Source organism: Dermacentor silvarum, unplaced genomic scaffold, assembly GCF_013339745.2.
Source record: "Dermacentor silvarum isolate Dsil-2018 unplaced genomic scaffold, BIME_Dsil_1.4 Seq258, whole genome shotgun sequence".
NCBI lineage: Eukaryota > Metazoa > Arthropoda > Arachnida > Ixodida > Ixodidae > Dermacentor > Dermacentor silvarum.
In genome coordinates, this window is record NW_023605939.1 from 1 (window position 1) to 14,366 (window position 14,366).

General features: G+C 43.8%; 1 protein-coding gene across 1 annotated transcript; it reads right to left on the reverse strand.

The window, feature by feature from the left end:
- Positions 1 to 3,282: 3,282 nt before the first annotated feature.
- Positions 3,283 to 11,791, reverse strand: LOC119434823 (E3 ubiquitin-protein ligase RNF170-like). The gene is made up of 2 exons (XM_037701877.2): positions 11,514 to 11,791; positions 3,283 to 3,568 (listed from the first exon to the last, which is right to left on the reverse strand). The coding sequence occupies exons 1-2, from the start codon at positions 11,618 to 11,620 to the stop codon at positions 3,304 to 3,306; spliced, it is 372 nt and encodes a 123-aa protein (XP_037557805.1). The 5' UTR covers positions 11,621 to 11,791; the 3' UTR covers positions 3,283 to 3,303.
- Between the last annotated feature and the right edge of the window lie 2,575 nt (positions 11,792 to 14,366).

Consider the following 14,366-nt stretch of genomic DNA (forward strand, 5'->3'; position numbering starts at 1 on the left):
GCTCACAAAGCACGATCTTATTGGAGAAGCCATGCTAAACATTTGCTATACATATGATCTGCTTCAAGTTGTGCAGGACTATACCAGAATTCAGGGACCTTCTAAGTCTGTTTTAGACTTATTCTTTGTCAGCGGATCCATTGATGCTCGAACAAGCTGCGAGGTATTTCAAGGAATTTCTGACCACCAAGCCGTGCTACTAACCCTAAGCAATACTGCACTTGATAAAAAATTGCAACGTTTATCTTTCCCCGATTTCTCTCGGGCAGATGACGTTTCAATTATTGATACTCTTGCGTTTCATTTTAATGAGTTTGAAAACAGCAGATGCGATGTAAATGAGCTTTGGATCAGGTTTAAAAATATTATAAATGACTGTATTAACTCTTTCGTACCACGAATTACAAAAAAGAAGAAACATAAAAACCCCTGGATTTCTCGTAAAGCGCTCCAGTTGAAAAGACGGCTAAAACGATTAAAGAAAACAATGAAGAACACAAATTTGCATTGCAATGGTAACGAAGTCAGTGAATTAACTTCAAAGCTTAAGCACCAAGTCAGTAGCGATAGGCAGCGCTACTATGGCGACTTATTGCCAAGTTACATCGCATCGGCTCCTGAGAAATTTTGGAGGAGCATTAGTCCTAAATCAGAAGAGTGTGATGTCTTTGACGTGAATGGCAAGTTGACTGATGATAACAAGGAAATTGCAAACCTATTTAATGCACACTTTAAGTCTGTCTTCACTCGAGATAATAACATTTTACCGTACTACGACGCAGTCCTGCCTCCTATACCTGATGTTAAGATAACTGAACAGGGCATTTTTAATATGCTACTTAATCTAGATATTAGAAAATCTTCTGGCCCAGATGACATTCCGAATGGTTTTCTTAAACGCTATGCGGAATGGGTGTCCAAATATTTACATGTTTTGTTTGTGAAATCCTTGGAATTAGGCCAAGTGCCGAGCGACTGGAAGACCGCCAGAGTTAAGCCACTCCACAAAACCGGGAATAAGCAGCACATTCAGAACTACCGCCCTATTTCATTAACTTCAACTGCATGCAAACTTTTGGAACACATCATTCACAAAGACATTTCGGAATTCCTTGAGAAACATAACTTTCTAACAACCCATCAGCATGGATTCCGAAAAGGCTATTCAACAATAACCCAATTGGTAGAAACAGTGCATGACTTCGCAAATAATATAAACAACGCTAAACAGACAGACGCCATATTTATGGATTTTTCCAAAGCTTTTGATAAAGTCTCTCATCATAAACTACTCCATAAATTAAACAAAATTCTTAAAAATCATAAGCTGATTAACTGGATTTCAGATTACCTCAGTGCCCGTAAACAATTCGTTACTTTTAAGAATCAGGACTCTAATCATCTCTCCGTTGACTCTGGCGTTCCCCAGGGCTCGGTTCTTGGGCCGCTCCTCTTTCTGTTGTATATAAACGATCTTGTAAATGATCTTGCTGTTAAAATCAAATTATATGCAGACGACTGTGTTTTATATTCAGTAATAGACAACCCCTCGGATCAAGTATTACTAAATGATGCGTTTCAGAAGGTAGTTGCCTGGTGTGAAGATTGGCAGATGTCAGTGAACTTTGAGAAAACTGTTTTTATGTGCATTACTCACAAAAAGAAAAAGCTTAGTTTCAATTACTCGGCTAACAATATTTTTCTATCTGAAGTAACAGAATACAAGTACCTTGGCCTGTGGATAACTAACAACCTCAAATGGAATCGGCACATCGATAAGGTAACCACTAATGCCTATCGTAAATTGTTTTTTCTTAGGAGAGCATTAAAGCTGTCCACGTGTCCCGTTCGCTTATTAGCGTATAAAACAATTATACGCCCAGTACTAGATTATGCAGCTATTATCTGGGATCCGTTTACGCAAACTAACATCAAAAAGCTCGAACGGGTGCAGAGAAAGGCAGTTCGCTTCATTTATAATAACTTCTCCCGTACCTCAGTAACAGAACTCCTAAAACAAGCCAACTTGCCTGCACTAACAGAGCGCAATCGAGTTTCCCGACTAAAATTCTTCTATCAGCTTGTAAATGGACACTACAACATTAACATCACTGATATAATTACATTTTCTTCCGGGTATGCCACAAGACAAAGGCATCAACTAACAGTGACACCATTCCGCGTAAAAAATAATTGTTTTAAATATTCCTTTTTTCCTAGGACTGTGATAGAATGGAATAATTTGACTAATATAGAAGTTACTCAGCCTTCGTTGTCTTTATTTGCTGCTAACATCTGCTGATTAGGCCTCAAGATCAAATGTGACCTCATTCATTTCTTTTTGCCACTTTTATTTAAACCGATGTTGTTTGTATAGGCAATGTACTACGTATTGCTTTGTTTTGTTGCCTGCATTTGTACGCTGATATATTGTACTTCCACCCTGCTAAAATCCCTTTGGGGATTGCAGTATCTGTAAATAAATAAAAATAAAATAAAATAAAAATAAGTCATTTTAATCAAATTGACGATGACCTTCTTGGAATTACTACCTCCAAAAGAAAAATGCATAAAAAAAAGAATATGGTGTGACTGTAGGGGCCAATATATCATGTAACATAAGAGTCCTTTCATGTACTGCAATACCTTGACATCAAATACCCTTTTATTTCTTTCATTTTCTTTCTTCTTTTTTTTCTTCGATAACACATTATTGATTTCTAAGTATAAAGTTTGGCTTTTGTAAGATGATGTAATATACACCTAGAATGTCACTTGCTTTTTAACTTTCGTGCAGATGACTGTTTCGAATTTGAAAAAATACCACGTAGCATGTGATGTTGGTAGATTAACTCTTTGGCACAAGCTTTGTTGTACATATTTAGATGTTCCATCTACTGCCTGGTTGGTCGACAAGCGTAACGTGTTTAGACCAATCAACTGAATGCTGTCTTTAACAAATATATTTTTTAAAACAAAAATTGAAATTGAAAAAAAAATATTCCATCATGAGCACTTGTGCTTAGATGCACGATTATATGAAACGTAAGAAATATCAGCGGGCCGCCAAAGCTTGAAGACAGACGACAAGGACTACGCTCACTTTGCAACAGTTTGTCGTCTGTTCTTGCTTCGCCAAATTAGGCACTGCAGGTGAGTAAAGCTTAACGAGATATTGTAATACGAGTGAACGAGGACTTCTTGTGAATGTCTTATTTTAAGAAACCTTTATCTGTGAAGTCACATACATGCTTTAGGCACACTCGTACACCGCTGTTCCTACGCGGTGGTAGCAGCTTCTCTCTAGGTCATAATGTAAGAACCTCGACGGCCAGTGTGACACCCACCACAGAAGAGGTGACCGCAGTTGGTCTCCACGGGGTGTCGGGGCTCAGCCAGGCAGATGGGGCACTGTGCGTCTGATCCGTAGTGTGCTGCCATGCTGCTGTGTTCTGCTGCTGGCGACGCAGCTGCGGCACCATTGTTGAGCCTCCCACTTGTCAGTACACGCCGTGGAGGAGGCAGCTCGGCTGGTGACCAACTCGACAGCTGCCGCAACTGCTGCCACCTGCCAACATTGGAGACAGAACCAAAGTTCACAAACAATTCCGTAAGTATATCTTCAGTAAAAATTGTTGTTGGGCGAGTTGGTTGATATTTGTTGAAGCCACTGTAGCCTAACTAAGATGAGCACTAAAGAATTACTCCATGCGAACATTTGGAGGCTTTTCATGTCAGAAAACGAGGCACAGATTGTGTCAGTGCGATGAGTAACACGAGAACAAGGTGAGGGCAGGAGCCAACGTTTCGACAAGTGGACTTGTCTTCTTCAAGGCAACATATGCTCTCCTCGGCACAGTATATATAGGTAGGGTTCTTCTAAAGGGGAGAGAAGGTGAGGTGGGTGGGTGAGGTAACGAGCGAGAGTGTGTTAGCAGCGAGGGTGTAGAATTGAAAAGAAATATAATGTACTACTGATAGTTGGTGGAGGAGTTTGAGGCAGCGCTGTGTGTTAGCAGGTTGACGTGTTGACGTGAAAGGGGCGGGGGTCTGCTCGGCTGGGGGTCAGTGAACTATCGTGCCTGCCAGGGAGAATAAAAGTAGCACTGAAAAAATGGTGTTCAGGCGCACAAAAAAAAAAGAATTAAAAAAAAAGGTGGTAAAGCGGGGGGTGTTGATATATAGATAAAAGGACGAAAGGATTGAGTGACAGCAATGGGAGGTTGGCATATTGTTGACAATCGCATAAAAAAATAAAAAATATATAAAAAATACAAAAAATCACCTAAGCAACTCAATGAACAATCACTAAGTGCTGTTGCCTATGCTTTTCAATTTAGCATAGCGAATAGATTCTCTCGCTCGTTACCTCACCCACCCGCCTCACCTTCTCTCCCCTTTAGTAGAACCCTACCTATATATACTGTGCCGAGGAGAGCATATGTTGCCTTGAAGAAGACAAGTCCACTTGTCGAAACGTTGGCTCCTGCCCTCACCTTGTTCTCGTGTTACTCATCACCTTGAATCGCCATCTCCCACATTCCCCTTGTTTTCCCTAGATTGTGTCAGTGACATGTCTATTCTTCCTATTTGGAAGCACGCTTCATTTTTAAAATTTCTCTTTCTTTGCCACGATGACTGATAAAGCTGTACGCATGTACATTATTCTGTATGTTTTTCTGCTCGGTTGGCGAAACCCAATAAAATAAGTTATGAGTGTAGCACTTGTGGTCTTCTCTTCGTGTTCATCCTAATTGGGCCTACAATGGCTTCAATGAAGTACATTTTCCTAGTCTGTCGAGTGCCAAACGTATTGCAGGCTTCGCCAGTGTCAGCATACACACTACTTAAATGACACAGTCTGTGCGCTCCATTCATATGTAGCTTGGCTAGTGGGGAGAACTGTCAGATCTTGTCACATCAGGAAAAAGTTTGGCTACAGGATTTTACATCCCATCTGAGGGGGTGTTCTGTACACCTGGTGGACTGTCTCTTCCAGCCGCCACTGATTGGTTGGAGCTGTGTCAGCAAGGAGGAGACTGGCTGGGGGTGTTGAACGAAATGTTTTTCGCTTTGAGACACTGACAAAAGTTTTGTTCCGATTCTGCTCTGGAACAGAAAAAAAATAGTCCATAACGGTTCATAACACTTTTTGTTTGCACTGCAAAAATTTGCGAAGCACAGTAACGATAAAAACAAACCATTTATTTTTCTCAATAAGTGAATTATCAAGTCTGAGATCCTGGTCAGTGCCTTGAGTCAAGGCACTGAGCATGATCCCAAAAGCAGCACGTCATCGAGTGTACTCGCCGAAATGCGAGACCGTTGTTCCAATAAAACGAACTTAAAGAACATAAATGAAATAAAACTTCGGTAACAAAGCATTGTACCCGTAGAAAACGAAACAATAAGCACTCCAGCGCGCAAGCCATGGGTTGTGCTACAATGCCGATTGGCTAGAGCACCAAGCGACGGGCTTAGATTAGTTGAGCGCTTGGCCGGCTATCGCTCACACTAACCCTGCCTGAGATACGTGCTAATGCTGACGTTGCCCGACGTCAGCTGTTTCGGATTGCCAACTTTCCCCTTGAACCAAAAATCGATAAAATATACTTCGGTATCACTCCGAAAAAAATTTATAAATAACGTTTCGGTTACGTTTTTGTTCTGGTCAAGAATATTGTTGTGTTTTGTTTTTCATTTTTGTTTTTGTTCTGTTCCGACACACTGCTCCTTGGTACTCCAGCCCAGCAGAATTCCTAATAGACATTCCACTACTCTTACAGAATAACCCCCCTTAGGTGATGACAGGCGCCATAGCAGAGGGCTCCAATTAACTTTGGCTACCTAGTATTCCTTACCGTGTTCTCAAAGATCATTACACCTAATAAACAGTGCAAACACAAGTCTTTGTCAAGTGTTTGCATTGTTTATCGTATTGTCGTTGCACCAAGCCCAATAACAGCCATTTTATAGGACAAGCATTTTTGCATTCCACCCACTTTGGTCAATGGCCAGGAGTAGGTGGAGCCCAAGTCCATGCCTAAAACATATGTTTTTGCAGGCTGCATGCGCTGGAAGAACTTGCAGAGCCAGAAATGTGCCATGGTTGCTGTGTTTTGGACATCCCTTACAGGGATGTAAACAACTTGCTTAAAATCATAGAAAAAATATTTCGCGCTTTTTACTGCTCTGCTTTCGCTGCAATATTGCACAATATTGCACAAAGACTAATATCTTATAGTCCAGATCCTTCAGTATAACACTTGCCTGGTTCGTTGAGCAATAATTTTGAATTCTGCCTTCATCGTATGCCTCGCAGCATGTGATGTTTAAAACACGGCGGCTATCTCACTTCCGTTGCCTGCAACACGTCAAAGCATGCCCTCCGAGACTGGTGTCCATTGATCCCTTAGGAGTGCGTCTGAGGAATGCATACGAAAGCATCTTGTCATTTCTTTCTTCTTAAAAACCAGGCAAGTAACTGTGCCCACAATCTGGACCATAAGATGCGATTTTTCTGTGAAGTTTGAGCGACAGCAGGGCAGCGATAAGAGGAAATACCTCTTCCTAAGACTTCAAGCACGTCGCTGCACTGCGCTCAGCAGCACAATTCTGTGGCTGCTGAGCCACCTTCACGGATGTGAGGCAGCTGTGCTAATTCAGTTTTTAAAAACAAAAGTTATTCTGCATCTCAGTTACACTGACGAGTCAGGGACTGCATCATCCACCGACCATGTGAACAGTTAAAGTGACACTAACACAAAATCATTTTGCACTGATAAGGTATTCTTTCAAAGCATATGCTAGTGCATTGACTATTATAGGAGGAAATGGAGGTTCAGCTTTTTGTGCTGAAACCCGCGCGTCAGTGTGGTACGGATCTCAATGTATTTTTTCATGTGTGGGCCACTTGCCAAGTTCAACCTTTGGCTCTTGTGCAATAAGTCTACCTCTACCGGTAAACTAGGCCTCTAGACAGACTGTCAAAATCCTTGACATCGCGGCAAGCTGGTGCAGGAACTCCAGCATTGCTCACGTGAGCTCTACACAATCCAATGACAGGAGGTCTACTGCCGTCAGTGACTTGTACGACTATAGAAGTGAGCACTTTGTGGAGAGAAAGACGAAGGTGGGAACTCAATACCGATATACGTGCACCTGTGTCAATGAGCACTGATGCATTCGCACAGTCTACTTGAACGTCCAAAATGTTTTGGCACCACATTTTCAGTTGCAGACAATTGGTGAGGCAAGGGGAGGTCCTCGCAAGACGAAGTACTGGCAGTGTTGGGCAACTGTAGAAATTTCTGCTTCATTTGACGACTCTTCGCTTTGTCAAACCATTGGCACTCTGCAATGATGTCAGCGACTGCAGCACAATTCATGAACACCAGCAAATGAAATGTATCATCAGCAATTCCTTTTAAAGCGTGGCCACCTTTGTCCGAATGTAACACTTTTCTTCAAACTTGTAGCAAAGGGCCAAGATATCCTGGATGTAGGCTATGTATGATTCGGTAGACGTTTGCACACAAGTGTCGGGTTTTTTCTTCGCCGCACACTGATGACTATCTGGCTTACCGAAAAGGTCTCAAAGCTTTTGCTTGCAGATGCCCCAGCTTGTAATCTCCACCTCATGCGTTTCATACCACACATGCGCTGTGCCTTGCAAACAGGATATCACATTTTCAAGCATGAACGTAGTGTGAACCCAGTGGTGGTGAGCACTGATTCGTTCGTACCAGTTCAGCCAGTCTTCCACGTCGATACTGCCGTTCGCAGAAAACATACCACGGTCGCAAGGCTGCGCCAAGATGACTGATCGTGCGGTGGTCTATGGAGAAGCAGCTGGAGGTGACCTAGATGGATCAGTCGGCACGGCTTGGGGTCATACGAGGAGTCCACTGCGGAGTTCCGTGTTGCCGTGACAATACCCCGCACTTCCTCCAAAGGTGTAACGAGAAAGGAAAGAACCAGAATATATTTAAAGGTTTATTTACAGCAACACGCTATATCCACAAACAAACCTAGGCACGCCTTCGTCATCTTCACTTTGTTGCGTCCTTGTGGTTATCGCTGACTGACTGTCTCATGACAATATGACTGCACACACTGCCATTTTTATTGGCCTACCATGTACCGATCTGTGCGCCAGTACGTCGCTTCGTGCGACCTCTTTTAACGTCGTAAAAGGCCCCCAATTCTGCCTACTGGCCCCCTTCAACCTCTGGACATCACGTATGCACCCTTCTTTCACATTGGCCTTGCCTTGCTTGGCCTATTGCCCATGTCTTACTCTGGGAGCAAGTGGGTTTTCATGTGTGGGCACAGCATGCATGATCGCATGCCGTGTCCTTGTCTATCCAGCACTGTTATTTTCAAAAACATGATTTCGCTTACAGTTCGTCTCGCCCCGATATAACCAGATTCTTGCCTTTGTCTTTGCTGTTCGGCCGCGATCCTGCTTTACTTATGGGCACCGTGCTCCTTTCTGGTGCGCTTACCACCAGCGACTATGCTCACAACGCCATTGCCCGAGCCGATCGCACCCATCAGGTTGCCCGCCACATCATAAGAGCACCAGAAGAAACTATACGACAGGCATCACCGGCCAACCCGCTTTAGACCAGGTTCCCTCGTTCTCCTACTAATAATCTCTAATTACAATTCTCTCTAATTACAATAATCTCTAATTACTCCTACTACAAAACTACTAATCGCCCCTTACACTGGCCCTTAACATGTCCTTCGCCAAGTCAGTGACCTCACCTACGAAATCGCACCTCTCGCACAAATGACATCGTCTGCTCACCACCTGTATAGTGGCATTGTGCACGTTGTGTGCCTCAAACCGTTCCATGCGTGAGAAACGTAGCCACGCTCATCCTGGCTCCCGATTCTCTCGTCTTTAACCAGCACCGAGTCGGTGATTGTGCCATCGGGGGGGGGGGGGGGGGGTTGTGTCACGAGACAGTCAGTCAGCGATACCCACAAGGATGCAACAAAATTAAGATGAAGGCGCACCTAGGCTCATGTGCGGATTCGCCATATTGCTTGTGGCTGTAAATATTCTTTGTAATTTCTCTAATTCCCTGTCTTTCCTTCCTCGTTACAATATGAATACAGTATTTATTTCCAATATGAATGACATATCTTTCTGTATACGACCCTTCCAAGATGATTGCGTCATTTATAGAACTATTAACTGTCACGCTAATAGCTTTGCAAGACCACTTGGTACAACAGTAAAGGCAAGTGACACTAAAGGCCAAACCCCATATGCGCGAAAATGCGCGCGACAGCGACGTAGATCGCCTTCACGTAAGCTGTTGCTTGCACTGGCAAACCCCATTCACGCGACTGCTTCAGTGAGCGATCTTCATTGTTGCTGGCATGAGGGCGTCTACTCGTACCAAATGTGGCGCGTTGACAGCGGTATGCAGTGTAAAATAATATGTTTTGTTGAACAGTAATACATAAAATTTTTTATCATTGTACTGCAGTATTTTTTTTATATGCAAGTGCATAAACATTACTTTATTTGCTCGCTGTGTGCACGTGACTCGGGCGTAGAGGAGGTCATGGCAATCGACGAAAACCGTGCGTGGGGACAACCGGCAGTACGTCACTGATGTACATCCTGTTCCGGTGTTTTACTATTGGCTGCTTGAGCACAGCCCTTCCGGGCGACGGATTTCAAATTTGAGAAACCGAGCGATCGCGCGATTTCGACCACGCGACACGTCGCGCGAACGGCCTGTTTCGTCGCTCATACCGTCGCTCGTCGCTGTCGCATGCATTTTTCCACATATGGGGTTTGGCCTTAAATGCTTTGCAGTGCTGCATAATTTCTTTCAGCTATAAGAAGTCTGTCTTTATTTTCCCGAAGACTATTTGTTCCACTGAAATTCCCCAGGTATAAATACCTAGGCATTCATCTTTATTCTAATCTTTTTTGGTGCACTCATGCTGAGAAGATATGCGCTAAAAGCTAATAAAACTCTTAAGATTTCTATGTTGGCATTCAACATCAATCTTCCTATACCATTCGTCAACTGGCCTACCAAATCTCTCTCTACTGACAACTTCAATATGCTTCGTCTATCTGATCTCCTCATCAAAAGTATTTAGTAGATACGTTGGAATCCATCAAAAATTGTGCTGCCTGTTTTATAAGAAGCAACTACAACCAGAACTCCTGCACTAATCAAATGAATGCAAGATTGTGCTCATTAACTTGGATTCCTGCCGTTGTATTACTCCTCCATGCCTTTTCTACAAGTACTTTTACAACTCACGGTCTAGTAGTCTCGCTTGAAATTTCTTCATGCACATCTGGTCGTGTTCATCATCTCAGCTGTAGGGGGATTTTTGGCAACACACAGTCCTTCAGCAATGCTATGCGTCATAGCACTATGGAATAAGCTTTCTAACAAACCAGAACTAGGGAACAGCACGAAAGACGAGGACGCAGAAGAGGCACGCAACAACCACACGCTGTGGTATAAGTTCAGCGCAACATGTGGTTGTTGTCTGCCTCTTCTGAGCCCTCGTCTTTCCCACTGTTCCCCAGTTCAAGATGTTCAATTAACTCGCTGACACATTTACTTGACTTTCTGGCGATAGTGTGTCAATAAGTGAACCTGTTCAATTTTGCAGAGAAGTCCAACTTCATAGGGCGATTTGATTTTGTATAAGAATGATTATTTCCATTTTGTTTGTTTCAGAGCTTCTGTACACTGTTCTTTTTTTTTTCGATATATATGCTGGTTCTTTTGCTTGTATGAACGATTTTGCATTTACAGTATTTTTATATCTTATTCAATCGTTTTTGGGCCTTCATTACTATTTCATTTTGTAACCTTACCCTTCTCTATGCTCATCTGGGGCCTGTAGGTTAAAATAAATAAATAAATAAATAAATAAATAAATAAATAAATAAGACACTGCAAAAAATATTCATGGAGAAAGTGTTTTTAACTGCTACCGGCACGAGCCACCAAAGCTCAATGTCGGACTTTGCCCTTCTGCTTGCAATGCCGTTGTTCAACATCAGTTGCTTGCACAAATTATACCAGTGTCTTTTTTATACCGGGCCGCGTTCGATCGCGATCGAGCCCGATCCGGATCAAAATTCACGACCGCGATTGGCTCCCTACCGTAGCTTGAGCAAAGGTGCCAATCGCGACCAAAAAATTCGAACCCGATCGGGCGCGATCGCGATCGAAAGTGCGCCGTGTGAGACAACCGTATTACACGCTTGGTTAACGCTGCGAATGGAGTCACGATGCACCAAAATAAAAGCATGTCACCGGTAAGGCGCACTCCGTCACCTCCCCACTTCACCCACGTCCAAACATGGTGAGCACGCGAAGTTCATGCCGCTGACAGGAGCGGAGAAATCCTGTAAGCTGTCGCGTCCGCACCAAGGCAATACAGGCATTGTGTTGTGCCACTCCTCTCACTTGGCGAGACCGTCGCGAAAACGCAAATCACACGCGCGTACGTACCCTGCAAAACCCAGCAGTCCGACGACGACGGCGGCGACGACAGGTACAGTGAAGAGGACCTCGTTTCCGACGCCTTCGATCAGGCCCCCAGCATCGTCTGCGCACATGTCCACGCCGACACAATCATTACAGAGCCTTCGAGGACAGTCGGTCGAGTACGAAAGAGCGCGCACACCACCCAGCAGCTTCAGACACTACTATTATGACACATGACGAGAGCACAAGAGAGGCCGACGCTGACGGACGGAAGCTGTGCCAGCGGCGCTGCTAGACGGTGATGGTGCCCTTTGTATCGGGTCGCCGTAGTTGGCCCTGTCGCAGCCGTAGTGACCACATAAAAAAAAAAAATCACGGAAACATATTTTCGTGAACTATGGAAAAAAAAAAAAAACTAATTCGCACAGTCATCGGCGCCCCGCTCCAAGCTGCCACCAAAACTCGAGGCGTTTCTTGGTCACCTCCGCGGCCGACCTCCTCCGTCTTGAAACCAAGTGCGGTAGGCAGCGCCTGTGTGCGGGCTGGTGGGAAGATGCGAGCAGAACAAGGAGGTTATATAAAAAAAAAAAAAAAAAAAAAAAAATTTGGAGTAGAGATATTGCGCCGCGGTACAGTGTACTATAATAGAAGGCGGCAGTGAATTACTCAGCCGCTCCTCTGACGCAGTCAGCGTCGCATCCAAGAGGTGGCGCCACTGGCAACTTCAATGGAAGCTTTGCTTGCAGAAGCTTTGATTTTCCTTGCGTTTCTGTCGGTTCAGTTCGAAGCAGTTCACACTCTTATTTGTTTTTAATTTTGGCAAACTTGAGAGTCTTTACATATCTTTAGCAAGCACTATATTTGTTTAGGCCACATGATATTTGCCATAATAGCACCTTGTGGAAAAGGAAGACGGCAACTCTTGGGCAATTTGCTGCCTATACTAACTCTTAGACCTTTTGTGCAAAGAGCTCGTCGCTGGCGGATGTTGCTTATGCGGAAGGGGCCTTCGGACTTTCCGAATTATCGGGCAATCGTAAAAAAAAAATTGAAAACGCTTTCATGCCGTGTCGACCTAATGTAAAATTTCGTCAGACAGAAAACAGCGCGTGCATACTTCCCAGCTGGGCTCAAAAAAAGAAAAGAAAAAAAAAATCAGGCATGCTAACCAGGTTTGTGCCTTTGCTTAGCCAAAATGAATTTGTATATATTCAAAATGAATATGGTGTAATCGCTGGCTAATGAACCTAAATCCTAACAAATATAAACTCGTGTCTTTCACTCGCTGCCGTAACCCCCTCACATTTACCTATTCCATTGCTGATGTTCCAATAGAATCAGTCCAATCATTCAAATATCTTGGTGTCACTCTATCTTGTGATCTGTCCTGGCGCTTGCACACTACCAACATCATCTCATAAGCCAATAGATCAATGGGATTTCTTAGGCGAGATTTACATCATACCTCACAACAAGTAAAAGCGTTGGTCTATAAGTCATTTGTAAGATCGAAACTTGAGTATGCATCTCCCATCTGGAACCCGCATCAGATTTATATCATAAATGCACTCGAGGCTGTACAAAATCGTGCTACTAGGTTTATTCATTCTTCATATTCGTACGGCATCAGCATTTGATCGATGAAAGCGGAATCTGGCTTGGAAACGCTTTCTTTCCGTCGACAGGTTGCCCCCCTCTTCCGTTCATTTTTTTACAGCTCCCTAAATCACCCACCGTACATCACGCCCCCTTCATACATCGCACCGGTCATCCGCTTCAAGTTGCACGCGCACGTGCCCGGACCACCACTTTTCAAGCATCATTTTTATTCGAGCATCAAGGGACTGGAACGGCCTTCCACACGCCATCGCAGCCATCACAAGCCCATCTGCCTTTACCGAAGCTGTTATCACATATCTCAAAATGAACGCCTGTATCTAATGTTTATATATTTTTTAACCACCCCTTATGTAATACCCCTCCAATGGGGTCTTTAAGGTAATATAAAGTGAAGTGAAGTATATATGGCTGAAATATTTCATTGTTCCACTTTAGTTGTTCCATGCTTCACAGTAGCCTTCTACGTTTATTATTAACCATCATTACGCCGGCACACATTTCTTAAATCAAATCAGGTTTGTTTTTTCCATAAAGAAATGGTGGGAGGCCTGAACAAAAAGTGAAAACTTGACAAATGCTCCGGCCTACGCTTATGTACAGTTATATAAGGGTAAGCAAAATGAAGTTAACAGGGCTGTTGCTGACACAAAGCTTTTATTTGCAAGAAGTACAGCAAGCCATTGTTTCATGTGCAATGGCTCAACTTCAGCTGCTTGGCCCTCTGTCGCTTTCCTGCCTTGTCACAGTTAATTCCTTTCACATAAGAATGCAGACGTGTGACAATGTAAAAACTAATTATTTTAGCTGTGAGGCTAAGAGCGTGCACATTGCAGCCAACTTCGAGGGAAAGCTTACTCTTAACAACTTCCAGCATATCCATAACGCTGTCAGAGTGTAGCTCACTCTGAGAGAAGCATTTTGTGAAAAGATCCTCTAGAATTTTCACAGAGCCGTACAGCTGACTGGAGGGATAAAGGAGGCCTCCTCGGTCACAGAAGTTTGTTAGCCGGGCAAGTTGAAAACTTTCGCCTAGTGGCGTCATAGTGAGCGGTTTTGTGCATTCTTGGCATTTTGTGCGAGAATTGACAATACACTTCCGCGCAACATAGCCCGCAATGTGGTAAGTGAGCCTCGAGTGGCTTCTGGCCACGGGCTGGTTATGGTCGTTGAAAACCCGCAGGCCCGTGGAATGCTAGGGTACCACGTTTGTGTGGCCTCTGTGGCAGTAGCGCTAGCAGCAGTTTGACTGCACTCATT